Source organism: Chelonia mydas, chromosome 6, assembly GCF_015237465.2.
Source record: "Chelonia mydas isolate rCheMyd1 chromosome 6, rCheMyd1.pri.v2, whole genome shotgun sequence".
Lineage (NCBI taxonomy): Eukaryota > Metazoa > Chordata > Testudines > Cheloniidae > Chelonia > Chelonia mydas.
The window spans coordinates 81,111,774-81,126,908 of NC_051246.2; the positions used below are offsets into that span (position 1 = coordinate 81,111,774).

The following is a 15,135-nucleotide window of genomic DNA, read 5'->3' on the forward strand; positions in this document are numbered from 1 at the left end:
CCTTTTTTAAAGTCCTAACTTTTAAGCATCATTAAAATAATGTGAATCTACTTTCTGTGGTTTAATTTTAAATTGATTAAATCAACAGGTCTGTTTTTGCACTTTTTTACTATCATTTTGAATTCCATTGCTGATGAAAATTAAGGGCAGAATAGCTTTAGCACTAAAGCCAGCCAAAGGACAAAGCTGCTGTGCAAGATTCCACCACATCACTGTGCTGGAGGACCTGAAAGACTGGCTTAGTATGCTTTCTACAGTGCCAGAATGGGTCTCCCCTGCAACTGCTCACTTTGCAGTTTATTATTTTTTTAATCTATTACAAACTCTTAACGTGTGACTCTAGTGAGGCAACATAATAATCATGAAGTATCTTTAAAAGTTAGGGTCTGTTGTGTAAATACGTAACTATAGATTTTTAAAAGCTTGTTTTTATTAAGCAATAATTAAGATTAGGTAATTAATTACAGTCCAGAGCATAGAGAAGTTAGTCTGTTGATATTACAATTTGAAGATCTGACTTCCCACTGCATTGTACCTTTGTACCTACACAAAGTGGGTGTAAAGCACTTCCGTTCTGAGCTGGCAGTGTTTCACCACCCACTTTGCACTCAATCTGGACTAATGTAAATAACTATGCAGGGTGCAAGGCAAGGGAGAAAGAAGACCAAAGTTAATATACGCAGACAGACATTTATGAAAGATTTTAAAATGCTGTCCTATCCTTGACTTTCACTTTACATGGCAAAAATGAGGATTAGTAGTTATCCAAAGGGGATAGCATAAAAAATAAAAAGCTCTTGGGAAGGGTTTATGGTCCCCCATGAGGGCCTGGTCACAAAACAAGAGAAAGTCCTGTCTGGTATGATACCTGAAAAAGAGCATCTCATGAGCCCTTTGGGAAGAACAAGGGGCTGGGAGCATAACCATAGCAGCTGCCACTTTGCAGCACGGGAACCTCTCCAGGGCTTGGGGCGTGGGGGGAGGAGAGGGAGAAGAGAATAAAGTAAAAAAGCAGGAGTTAGCATTCCCCTCCTGCACCTGCCCCACAACCTGTTATAATAATGGAGGAAAATGGTAAGATCTAGCCCCACTTCCTCACCCATGTCCCCCTTGGATATTCCAATAAAACAGAGTAAGGCCATGTCTATACGTACCGTGCTGCAGTGGCGCAGTTGTACCAATACAGCTGTGCTGCTGCAGTGTGTCTGGTGATGATGCTCCATGACAATGGGAGAGAGCTCTCCCATCGGCATAATAAAACCAGCTCCACAAGCAGCAGAAGCTATGTCAGCAGGAGAAGCTCTTCTGTCACCATAGCATGTGCATATGAGTGCTTGTGTCTGTAATTTATGTCACTCAGAAGGTTGGTTTTTGACACCCGTGAGTGACATAAGTTATACCAACATAAGCTATGTTTACACTGCTGCCTAAGTGAGCACGGAGACACTCAAGATGCATATAAAAACATGGGATGAGATTTTGTGATGTGTCTGCTTAAGTAACCATTTCTTGACACGAATGTTCCTGCCAGCTTTCGCCAGGTGCCTAATCCTGTAACAACAACAAGAGTAAATCTTTTAAAAGAAAAATCATTATGAGTGTAGTGGGGGCCAACACCAACCGCATCTGGCATCTTCTAATTTTGAGAATGTCAGGTTTCAGACCTAGATATGGCATAGAAATGCTATTAGCCTTAACAGTCAATGATCTTCTCAGAGCAACGAACAAAGATCAGATGTGCTTTCAAATACTGCTAGATCTGGCAAGGGTTGGAAGCACAGCTTTAAAGTCGTTCTATTCACACAGGAAGATCCAAGAGGATGGTAGATCGTTGATTCTTCTTCCTCCTTAAGGTATCTCAGCTGTGAAGTCACACAAGGCCAATCTTGTCTTCTTGTTCAGAGATTATGAGACACTATAGATAGGTCTTGAGGTGGGGTTGTCTGCAATCATCAGTGCTGCATACAGATTGTCTTAGATGGTTTAGATACAACAAATCCTGTATCTTGGAATGACTACATGACCCTTGCAGACAGAGATGTCAACTCTGTGGGTGCTCAGCACCCACCAGCAGCCCTGGGGAGCAGCTCCTCCCTCTCCCTCCCAGAGCTCCTGCCTGTTGTGATCAGCTGTTCAGCAGCGTGCAGGAGGTGCTGTGGTGGAAGGGGAGGAGTGGGGACAGGAAGAGGTGGGAGAAGGGGCCAGAATGCGGCAGGGACAGGAAGAAGCTGGGCAGGTGAGGGCTTGGGGAAAGGGGTGGAGTGGGGGCAGGGCCTGGGGCGGAGCGGAGGTCAAGCACCCCCCGGGACCTGGGGAAGTCAGAGCCTCTCCGGGAACTTGGGAAGTCAGAGCCTCTGTTTGAGGTCCCTTCTACCCTATGATTCTCTGATAACACTTAGCTCTATATTTATATTTCTCGTTTGACCAAGATGGAATTATTTCCATACATTCTCATTGTCTGCAGATATGGGGACCTGGATGACAGTCAGTTGGCTGAAGATGTATATGGATAATAAAGGTAGTGATGCTGATTGACAGGGAGAATCTTTTTAAGGAATATGCAATGTCTACAGTTACTCCATGACTTGAAGGAGTCTGCCCAGATATTATCAGAACGGCACTTCTGGACTTAGGTTGACATTTTCAAACCTGGGTGCCTAAAGTCAGGCTCCTAAATCCGTATTTAGGAACCAAACCAAAAGTAGACTTTTTTTCAAAGATGACGAGCCCCAGTATCTCCCACTGACTTCAGTTTTATTTAGGAACATAAATATGTATTTAAGAGCCTGTGTTTAGGCATTCAGGTTTAATCATTTTGGTAACAGACTCTGGGGCAAAGATTTTCAAAAATAGAAGCCCAAAGTTTGGCACCCACAATTAGGCTGCTAAACAAGATCCCTTTTTCAAATGGGTTGAATATTCAGTAGCTGCCATTGTAAGTACTGAATTAATTTTAGGGTCCTATATTTTTAACAACTTGGCCTGGATTTCCAGATAACAAGAGAAACTTGAAATACCGTTTTTCATCTTTGGCTGGCCAAAGGACTTCATTCTTCCCTCTTTTATTCAGAACCTACAACTGCCATCAGCAATTTTAGTGCCTCCTGGATAAGCTACAGCAACACTTGCTACCTGGAAATAACTGGGAAAGGTGCTTGGAAGGCTCAGCAAGTGCAGAAAGCAACAGTACATCTTCTGAACCAGGTGGACTGGCAAGAACATATCACACCGATCTTCAGACTCTACAAAAGAGGTCAGTCACTTTTCAGGCGAAATTCAAGATATTCAATACCATCCACAAAGCTCTAAACAGCTTAGAGTCCAACTGCTCAAGGGACCTCCTCTCTGAACCCACCACACCACCTGCAATTTGTCTGAAAACTTGAGAAAACAAGCCTATATAAGTGAGGCTTTAGGGTGGGGAGACAGGCTACATTCAGAAAACCATATTGGCTGTGTGGTTTTTTTATTCAAGTGTTTTTCTAACTCTCAACTCTGCAATTCCAAGCATTAAGCCTACAAACTTTTCTTCATCCCTGCCCTGTATAAGCAGGTCACACTGTAGTGGGGCGTGGAGGCTTCCTGGGATATTTAGGGCCTAAACCTGTAATATTTTTACATATAAGCCATGTAAAATGCACCCACATATTATGGGAATGGGAGGCATATAGAGGTTTGTACAAATCAATTATAATAAGAATAATTCATAAGATTCATCTGCACAAAGCTTTTATAGTTTATGTTTTGACTTATTATGGTTGGTTCAATAAAGTTGTAGCCCGTTTGTTTCCAAACTCTGTAATGACATCAGAGTTCTAGTTCACACTTGCCTGTTATAAGATGTTACATAACCTTTATAAATTTGTTAAGCATGGGTTTTACCTATTCTTTAGATAAAAAAATATTTCCACTTCAGAGAATGGATTACTTTATTCCAAATTTTATCTATGAACAAATGTGTGAGGATCACACACCTTGGTGAATAATAACATGTACATTAGTAATTTAGATTTATGAGCCAATATTTGTAGTTTAGGGATTTATCATGCAAAGGTGTTATTTGCTATAAAAGAAAAGTTGGAAATCATAATTTAACTTTGTAACTGTAATACATAGATATACAAATGTATCTATGTACACACATATTTTACACCCACCCACACACTTCATGTGTGGTGGTACTATCCTTATGTTATAAATTTATAAAATGTGGAATCATGTCAGAAATTGTAGGACCAGATACATTATACATTGTATTTATCAGGAGTTTGACTTCCTGATCTGCAACTCTGCCTACTAATCCATCTCCCATGGACTTATTTTTAACATTCCAAACATCTGAGCTGCTTCAAACAGCTGCCATATTTTCAAATCAACCTCCAGAGAGGTGTTTCCTTCTTTTCCCACAGATAAGAAATAAAAAAAACAGTGGGGAAAAAAGGCAAAACCAAAAAAAACTTACACTCGTCTGGGGTGCAGGAGAGGCAGAATTTAATTCTGTACCACTGCCACGTTTATGGTCCAGTATCTCATGATCGTATTGATTGCTTCTAGCCTTGTTAGATCATGGGACTTAGAAGTGTAAATATGCAGAAAAGCTATTTAAAAGTCTATTATAGTTATTATTTTCAGTTGCACTCCTGGTAACTAAGACACCTGACTTTACAGGGGAAGTTATATGTAAAACAGTACTTTATGTTTTTTTGTTAACTCTCTACAGCATTTCAAAATATTTTTATGTAAAATATGTAGCATATACAGAATAAATGAAGTTGTGGTATTTATCAGCAGTCATTTGAAATGGCTTGCAGGAATAACTAGTGGTTTCATCATTCTGGAGTAATGCGGCCATCCCAAACTCATGCTAATAAAGCTTTTATAATATACCACACCATCATACACACACTCTGCATGTGTGTATGTGGGTGCACACATACACACAAACACAATGTACACAGAATAAATAAAAAGATAACGTCATTACACTTAGCTAACGTGAACTACTGTATACGACTGCATCATATTCTTAATATAAGAAGAATATATAGCACAAGATAGAAGAAACTTCCCTCTGAATGCCTGTTCATTTAATTTTCCTCTCTCCTCCTCCAGAAGTAACATACCAAACAAATTATAAATTTAAAGCTACCTAAATCATTGTGTTTGAGCCTTGTTAGTGGATATGTTTTTCTCAGTTTCAAATGTTTTTGGAAAATGTGACTCAATAAAAGAAGGCTCTTGGATCATTATACCTTGTATGTGACTACCTTACAGTTACACAAAATGTAGTAATACTTGAAGATAAGCCAATACAATGCAAGGATGATAAAAATTGCATAGATTAAAATAGTTGAAAATACCTACAACAAAAAATCTTTACATTTGCAAGCATCAGCTTTATGATGTAGGTCTTTTCAATGTACATAATATGACCCAAACAATAATTCAAAAATAATTTATTTTGCAACACAAGAGTGAGGATATTTGTTGGGTCCATTTTTCCTGAACTGTAATAAATCTTAATGATTTACAGAGAGGCCCATATTTTAAACCTCAAATAAAACAGAAAAATGTGTTCCCTGAAACAATAAAGAAAAGAAGCATATGAAGGATACGTATCATAGAATGGTGTTTGAATTTATAAGATATTATGTATAAACACTGATGAGGAAAAACTGAATATAGAACAGAACTATAAGCAAAAGGAGATCAGAAAATTCGTAGAGAAAAATAAAACCACTGACATTCTCCTAAAACACATTTAATGTAAACCCTTTACATGTTAAACATTTAAGACTCTTTATAAAAGAAGTTAACTCTAAGCAGCTGATGTGCCTCTGTTTTCCCAACCAAAAACTCACTTGTTTGATGCGGTCTGGATTAACAGTGGTCTGGGGCTGCAGAATGCTGACTGGTTCTGTCTTGGCCACATTTTGAGGCATTTCACGAATCTTTTCAGCAATGAAGCCATGAACCGCATTCAGTGCTTCAACTGTTCCCTGGATCAAACACACTCGCTCTGTAGTACCTGTACAGAGAAGACCCTTATTTAGATAAATTCTTATCTTAGGCACTTGCTCATTGACTCATCAACACCTCAAAAAAAACCTGTTTTGATATATTACTGAAAACGGATAACTAATTATTATGAGAGGTTTCAGAGTAGCAGCCGTGTAACATTTAAAAATTCCCTTACCCGCCTGCCACAGTAAGTGTACAAATGGAAAGATAATTTCAAATGGTAACATTGTAATTATTGTCCAAGATGATCTAAAAATGATTTTGCATAGCTTCTATTTTTATTGCTCGTATATCTATGTACATGCTAGCCAATATTGACTAGGTCCTTGCCCAGATATGGCTTAGACATAACTATAGTTACTTTTAAAGTGAATAAAAAACTGTGCATACAGTATTGTAAGTAAAAATTAAAGAAATAATGTCTCAGTTCAGATGGAAAAGAAGAGCAAGAATGAGACAACTGAACTGGATTCACAGTATTTGCCATTCAGGGCTGGTGTTGGGTTATGCTAAAATATGCTATTAAAATTTAACTATTACAAGCATTAATATAACCACATGCAAAACTAAAGATCAACATTTAAAATATTTCTGTGATCAGTAACCTGGATAGAAAATATATTGGTTTAGCCCAGCAGTTTTAAACCTTTTCAGACTGTGGACTGCAACTTAACATGGAGATTATTTTCAAGACCAATTTCTCTCTCATTCTTCACTATCCAGTCCACTTTCCATCCCACTCATGTCATACATACCAGATCCCTGTAACAACTACAACAGTTTCTTACTACATACACAAAAACAACATAAGGAAAATAGTTAATGTAGTTTCATCTGTCTTCTAATGTGATTTAGCAGCTGGAAACGATAAAAGCCAGCACGATATAATTATCCAGCTCACTATAGAGCACAGTTTGAGTTCTTCTGGCTTAGAGGGCTCACGTTGAACTTGCCACGTTCGAGATCTAGACTCCAGAAAGACCCTTGTGCTCTTTTCAGAGTAGAAGCCATGTTAATCTGTATCCGCAAAAAGAAAAGGAAGACTTGTGGCACCTTAGAGACTAACAAATTTATTTGAGCATAAGCTTTCGTGAGCTACAGCTCACTTGTGCTCTTGTTCATCAAATCAGACAGTGCTATGAATTCCAGGAAGGATATACTCAGAAAGTCCAGTGTCCACCTGACAATGTACATATTTATTCTGTACATCAGAGTAACAGGTTTTTTTAAAATATATCACATAGCCGATTCTGTACATAAGTCTTTTGTGTTCTTCTTGCCTTAAGCAAAACAGCCCTTAGATCCATTACTCACCCTGAGTCATCTTCCAGAGACTGTGAAAGAGGCATTGGGCTTCTCCTCTATAGCTTTTGTCACTTCCAACCCCACCTGCCAATCCCTCCTCACTCTTTCTCCTCCCATGAACAGCTCTTTGTCCATGTCTTCTTTCCAATCTCCAGCTATGTTGCACTTATCTATCACACACCCACCCATCCTCAAATTCAATTCCAGGCTCTCCCTCTTCCTTGCATCACCCTCATCTTTGTTGACTTAAAATTCCATGTGGATGACCTGCCTGACCAGCTTTAAGTCAGAACAGACTAGAAAGTTAGAAAAGTCCCATTAAGAGGAAATTGTATTGCAACATTAGCTGTGGTGGGACTAACATGCCCCCTAAAAACAAGAGGACACTACAGCTTAGAGGAATCCCAAATACAGATCCCTGCTCACAACATCAGGATACATTTTACTTTCAGATTACAGAGGACAAAAATAATATGGACTAAAATGGTGCATCACAGCAATTGACATCTCACTTAGAAAAATATATTTCTACGTCTCATAAGAACACATCCTACATAAGAACACAAGACAGCCATACGGGGTCAGACCAAAGGTCCATCTAGCCCAGTATCCTGTCTTCCGACAGTGGCCAATGCCAGGTGCTTCAGAGAGAATGAACAGAACAGGTAATCATTAAGTGGATCCATCGCCTGTTGCTCATTCCCAGCTTCCGGCAGACAAAGGCTAGGGACACCATCCCTGCCCATCCTGGCTAATAGCCATTGATGAACCTATCCTCCATGAACTTATCTAGTTCTTTTTTGAACTCTATTATAGTCTTAGCCTTCACAACATCCCCTGGCAAAGAGTTCCATAAGTTGACTGTGCATTGTGTTAAGAAATACTTCTTTTTGTTTGTTTTAAACCTGCTGCCCAGTAATTTTAATTAGTTCTTGTGTAATAAAAAGGAGTAAATAACACTTCCTAGCTCAGGGATCACTGGTGTGGATCACAAAGTTCAGAGCCTGAAAACGCTTTGTTGAAAAATCCAGCCACTCCACCCCAAATAAATGTTGAATGAAATTGAGTGATATAGCGAGCAAGCACTAACATGTTTACAGTGAATTCTGAAATACTCTGAAATCACTGTGGACTACATCATAATTGTATATTCTGCCCTGAGCAATGGGCAATGTGTAGTTGTGCTGAGCACTGGGGAGAAGGAATTTGCTACTGGTCTATGTCAGTAGCAGTTTACTTCCCCTACAAGTCTTGATTCGCTCATTCCCTGCCCCTATCAATCTACCTGCTTTGAAAGGGGGAAGAGGTGTGATGGCTGTTCTCCACCTTGCATAGTAACATGGGAAGCCTGTAAGGGACATGAAGGGGACAACTTACACTCCCTTTCTCCCCTGCATGGGCAAGCAACCATCTTACCCTTCATTAGAAAATTCTTTTCATTTGATTTCTTATGATGATCTCTGAAGATGAAATGCAAAGCTCTAAAGGTTTACAAGTACAAGCTTTAAGAGTCCCACTCTGTAACAGAATTCATGTGCAAACTTAAAAATTACAAATACTCTTAGAAACAATTCAGCCAATTCCTTAGTTCAGAATCGTGCGTTTGGCCTACAACAAAGACAGACATCAAAACAACCAACCCATATCCCCTCTACTGAAATATTTTCTTAACAAAATAAAATAAAGACTAAAACATGTAAAATCAGTGTTTTTGAAAGATCCCAGGTTCACAACCCATAAGATTAATTATAAAATGGCACTACTTTTCAAACATCAAGCTATATGCCTGTAACAATGGAGTGCATATTTTTCAGGAATTACATACATGGATGTGCCCCAGTATTATTTTGCTGTCTTTTCAATAAAGCACCTTTAAAAAAAACTTTTTTTTAAACTAAACCGAGGCACAATCTACAAAAATGGAATTTTTCCAAAAGCATTTAAAGCAGAAACCAATGCAATTTCAAAATTATCAGGATGGAAGCCTGACAAGTGAAAAGCAAATTAATTTGGCCAGTATACGTAGTTTTCTTATGCTTCTCTTTTTTCTAGTTAGCTTTCCCTCCCCGCTCCTCCGCTTGTGCACAGCTCTTGTGGTTCCTCTGTAAAGTGATCCAGCTCTAAACAAGTGCTCTGGGGAGTCTTTACACTGCAGTATTAATTGTCTACTAAATGATGGGAAGTGATGTGGATTGATCAATGTAGCTGATGCAAGTGTTCTTCTCTAGGTCAGCAGACAACACATTTATACAAAACACAGATCAGGTTACATTCAAGCTACTGGAGCCTGATATGGAGAGCACTTACAGGGATAACTACTGTCAAAACAGTGGAAAGGGAAGCAGTCAAAGCTAAACAGAAATTTCATTAGATTTAGAACTGAATGTCTAAAGAGGATTCTGCAATCTGTGTTGTTTTAGGAACTATAATTTAATACAATACAAATCCCGTTATACACCAGACCAGCTTTACTACATTTTAGTACGTATAAACCAATATAGAGGAAATGGAAATCACTGTACCATGAAGAAATACAATTGTGTAAAAATAAATTTCACACAGTATAATACAGTTTTGAGATAGTTCACAATAGTGGTACATTTTCTTTGAGGATTAAATTATGGGACTTCCACTGAAACTACTAGAAAAAAAGAAAAAGGAGCGAGTGTAGGGAGAGTACACATTTCCTGTTGGAAATTGCTTTTAATCCTTAGAAGAAATGTTGTTTTATTCTTCCATGCAACTAAAATGGCTTTTCACTCAGATAACACAGTACAATAATTTATAGGAGAGAGTCACACAAGGAGAAAACTGTCAGCTATATGACCAACCTGTGTAACAAAAACGATCCTATTATGAATCACCAAAGTTGGTGAGATTTTTGTCATTTTAAAAGCTTTTAGGTTCCATTAGTGTCTAAAGTAAACTGCCAGATTATTTATCATTTCTAGTTGTAGCAACCACTCCCTTTTTGCTGTTAAAAGCTCAGTCATTTATACACACAATATTTGATACTCATTTTGCATAGTCTGAAGTTACATCTTTGTAGCACAACTCTAATTTTAAAACTACTGCTTAAAAGAAAGTGATAAAATTCCTGAATAAGCACAGCATACTCGCATATTTACACACACAAATATTCATTAAAATATAATGATTTATAAATTTGTGTCAATTATTTATGCCAACTATCATACTTAATCTACTGTATATTTTATTTTGCTTATAAACTTACAAAGTGCCATATATGCAGGATGACAACAGTTTTGTCATTTAAAAAAATGGAAGAATGAATGAATGAAGGGGTCACACGTTACATTCTTTTTGAAGTAACCGTTACTAAAATATGTCCTTCACTGATGTTTGTGATCAATATCCCTGTTAAAAAAAAACGAAAAAAAAAAAATACAGAGAACAAATCTGAAAACTAGCAGTTTACATATGCTGCTGTAGAAGTGAAAAAGTGTTGCTGCAAGCAAAGACCAGCTCACTCTTCATTTTTTCCTGAGGTATTAAAAATGACTCAATATTCATAGGAAATCTTTTTTTTCCCCAAAGAGTAAGTTTTGATTGCATTTGGATGCTGGTGCACAAAAACAAATGCAATCTGTGAATATGTAGTGTCTATATTTTTTATGTGGAATGTGAAGTACAAAAGATAAAATATAATGTACAACAGAAAGTACTGTTATAATGCTTACTAAATAAAATTTTAAAAGACTATAAAAAATTAAGGAATACATTTTGATCATGTCTCAGTTGTGCCAGCAAAATTTATAAGTTCTTCTGGTTTGAGTACGAAACAGTCAATTTGCATATGAAATTAAAATTTCATATTGATGAAGAAAAAGGTATTATGTATTAGCTGGTTTTTAAACTAACATAATTTTGGTTTGAACTCTAATAAACCACGAGGAAGAAACAGTCCAAAGTAAAGAACTTGAAATTACTTTATTTTTATACATATTTTTTTTAAAAAATATTTTAAATAAAATGAAAAGGAGTACTTGTGGCACCTTAGAGACTAACCAATTTATTTGAGCATAAGCTTTCGTGAGCTACAGCTCACTTCATCGGATGCATACTGTGGAAACTGCAGAAGACATTATATACACAGAGACCATGAAACAATACCTCCTCCCACCCCACTCTCCTGCTGGTAATAGCTTATCTAAAGTGATCACTCTCCTTACAATGTGTATGATAATCAAGTTGGGCGGAGGTGAGAAAACCTGGATTTGTGCTGGAAATGGCCCAACTTGATTATCATACACATTGTAAGGAGAGTGATCACTTTAGATAAGCTATTACCAGCAGGAGAGTGGGGTGGGAGGAGGTATTGTTTCATGGTCTCTGTGTATATAATGTCTTCTGCAGTTTCCACAGTATGCATCCGATGAAGTGAGCTGTAGCTCACGAAAGCTTATGCTCAAATAAATTGGTTAGTCTCTAAGGTGCCACAAGTACTCCTTTTCTTTTTGCGAATACAGACTAACACGGCTGTTACTCTGAAACCTGTCTTTAAATAAAATGTAATTTTTATTCCTCGGGAATTATTCCTGGATAGTAAAATTGTATGAAAGCCTTTGAGCTGAAGAGAATTTTAAAGACAAGTTATAACCCTTTAACAAAAGACAGTTTTCACTAGAAATTCAGATTTTTTTAACTCATTTTACTGCTACAGTTAATTCCATTGGAACTAGTGTAAAATTTCCAGAATGCCAAAGTGATTTAGAGTTGACTTTCAATAGGACTTAATGTTGTTAAATGATTTAGGTGCTTTTGAAAAAAGTTATTCAAACTTTTAAATACTGGCTCTCATCAAGCCAGGTACTTAACTACGTGCATAATTTTAAGCACATGAGTAGTTCCACTGTAGTCAGAACACTCACACACTTTAAAGTATTCATGTGCTTAAATACCTTCCTGAAACATGGCCTAGAGGCTTTGGGAAGTGCAATGTACATTTATTAAAGAATCTCCAGGCATTCATAGGATCCTACACATTTCTCATGGTGCCGTTATATTCATTTTAAAGGGCATCTGAAAATCAGAAAAGCATAATACATCACCATATGTGGTGATTCCAATACATCTTCATCTCCCTGCATTTTGCCAGTGTATCCTGTCAGTTTCTTTGATGACACAGAAAAGGAAAAAGCCCACAGGAGTTAAAATTTGAACAAAATTAAAGCTAATCTGAAATTTTTTCATTGGCGGATTTATTTTTAGCTTCTTCCTTGGCAAATCATAGCTGCAGCAGTCGCAAAAGCTCCATAGGTTTTTTTCTTTTAACTCACGATCTGAATATCTATGGATTGTGAATCTGATGTAGCTGGATTAAAACTTCTGAATTGCCTCAGTCATAAACATCCTTGCACAAGTTGTGGACAAAATAGGAACTCAGGTTCACAGAACTATGCCAAAGTGAAAAGTCTCTGCCATATAATTACTTGTGGATGTAGGTATAGTTATTCAAGTAAGTACATCATGTATATATACTTAAAATATAGTGGTGCTACTAACAATCTTCAGCTGGCAAGCATGTATTTCAATTTTTTTGAAACAAGCAGATATTGCAACTCAGAGTTCTTAGTGGCATATCATTTTTATTTTTAATTGTTAGAAGACTTTTTTCCACCTCATGTCCCAAAGGTATCCCTCTAAACTCCCTGGCCTCCACAGGCCTCCCAGTCTGGAAACCAGGACTGGGAATCACACTATACACCTATGCTGTACATCTTTTAAAGAAATAAAAAAAGCTGAGTGTAGCTATTATGATGTTCTGTACCTTGGGGGAACACCCAGCACCCCCATGTTCATCGTTATATGATTGTGTGGTATCTAATGCAAAGTTTGTCATGTCAGGTATCTTTGGAAGGCTCATGATGCACTGAGCATTGTTGTTATAGTAATGTTATAGCAATCATTGTTATAGTAATGTTATAGGTTGTAATTTCATGTATATAGTTATGAGACTGAGAACGTGTTCTATTGGCTTAAAGCAAGCCCAGGCAAAAACTCTCCAGAATCAAAGGGGCAGTTCACACCTGATCAGTGCATGTATGGGACAAACCCAGCCCAGCCTCATAGGAACAAAGGACACTGGCCTAGGCAACAACAAAGGATCCGTTGGTCTCTCGAGTGAATCATCCCCCTTCCTTTGGTCAGTTGGGACTGCGATGAGGTAATGCTCACCTAACACTGAAGGGGGGAGGGAAGCCAAGAGGGAAGAAAGGACATGATAAAAGGGAGAGACGTTTGTCATGCTCTACCTCTCTCTTCCGCTTCCATCTACAGACATCACCACCAAGCGACTGAAGTGCTGATCAAAGGAGAGAGCCTGGCTGAAAGCCAGCCTGTGGTGAGACGCCTCTAAGTTTGTAAGGGCACTGAAAGTGTTAAGCTCAGCTTAGCCTGCATTTTGCTTTTATTTCAGTTGACCAAATCTGACTTGTTGTGCTTTGACTTATAATCACTTAAAATCTATTTTTGTAGTTAATAAAACTGTTTATTCTACCTGAAGCAGTGCATTTGGTTTGAAGCGTCAGAGACTCCCCTTGGGATACAAGCCTGATACATACCAATTTCTTTGTTAAATTGATGAACTCATATAAGTTTGCAGCATCCAGCAGGCATAACTGGACACTGCAAGATGGAGGTTCCTAGGGTTGTGTCTGGGACCAGAGATATTGGCTAGTGTTGTTCAGTGGCACAATCCAAGGAACAGCTTCCATGCCAGAGGCTGTGTGTGAACAGCCCAGGAATGGGGGTTATCACAGCAGAGCAGGGTAAGCCTGGCTCCCACAGTCGAGGATTGGAGTGACCTAGCAGATCACCGGTCCAGCCAACGCCAGAGGGGAATGTCACACTATTCATGCACAAATAATCAGAAAACTTCAGCTTCCCTGACAAAACTATTACAGTATCAGTCAAAATGTGGAAAAGCTACTGGTTGGGATATTATTTCTATGAAATGGTTGATGCTCATAGTAGGGATCTCCCCATCCTCCAAATGCAGTTATGTGAAACTAGGATTATTCTATAATTGGAATATACTATAATTTAGATTGTGTTGGCTATGCTTCTCAACAAGATCGTCATAAACATCCTCTTATGAACATCTCCTGATGGCTTTGTCAAGCAAAAGGAACTGGAAGAGGGAATGTATCCTCCTCTTGAAGTTTATACATTACAACAGAAGTTCATGTTGACACATTAATGGGAGTTACAGGCAAAATCAGGAGCACGTACCCTCAGTTTATAAATATAAGAATGTTTTCTTTTTCATCATTTCTATATTGAAGAACAATTAAAAGGCACATAGACAGAAAATGGGAAAAGCTGGGGGATTCTTTTTAGAAGACCTTGTCTACACTTCCCTACATCTGTTGTGACATGCAGGATATGTGTAGCTACACACCACAGTAAAAGGCAGGCTGTTTCCACACTCACCAGGTATAGCTCCTCAAGGCAGTGAAAGGTTCAGGCAAGAAGGAGGTAGTGGGAAACGGTCCCAGCAGCTCCCCACTACCAAAGCCTTTTGCTATTGCAAGGAATGGCTCTAGCAGATGGGGAGCTGAGAGAACCTCCCGCATGCAAAGCTTTTCCCCACTGCTGGAGTCTTTCACTGTGGCAGGGAAAGGCTCCGGAAGCAGAGAGGCCTCTCTGCTTCTGGAGCCTTTCCCTGCCACAGTGAAAGACTCCAGCAACATTGCTAAAAATAGCGCAGACTGGGGAGGCACAGGTTGGCCATGTAGAGAGCTATGTAGGGCATATACCAAGGGTTCGGAATGTAGGACACACTAT

The 15,135-nt window shown here is 38.4% G+C and overlaps 1 protein-coding gene across 7 annotated transcripts in view; it reads right to left on the minus strand.

The window, feature by feature from the left end:
• Positions 1–15,135, minus strand: part of NOVA1 (NOVA alternative splicing regulator 1) — a 229,776-nt gene that overhangs the window by 41,988 nt on the left and 172,653 nt on the right. For all 7 annotated transcript variants that reach the window (XM_037900525.2, XM_037900527.2, XM_037900528.2 and 4 more), the window contains exon 3: positions 5,862–6,028. In XM_037900525.2, coding sequence (XP_037756453.1) covers positions 5,862–6,028 — 167 coding nt within the window. The remainder of the gene's footprint in view (positions 1–5,861; positions 6,029–15,135) is intronic.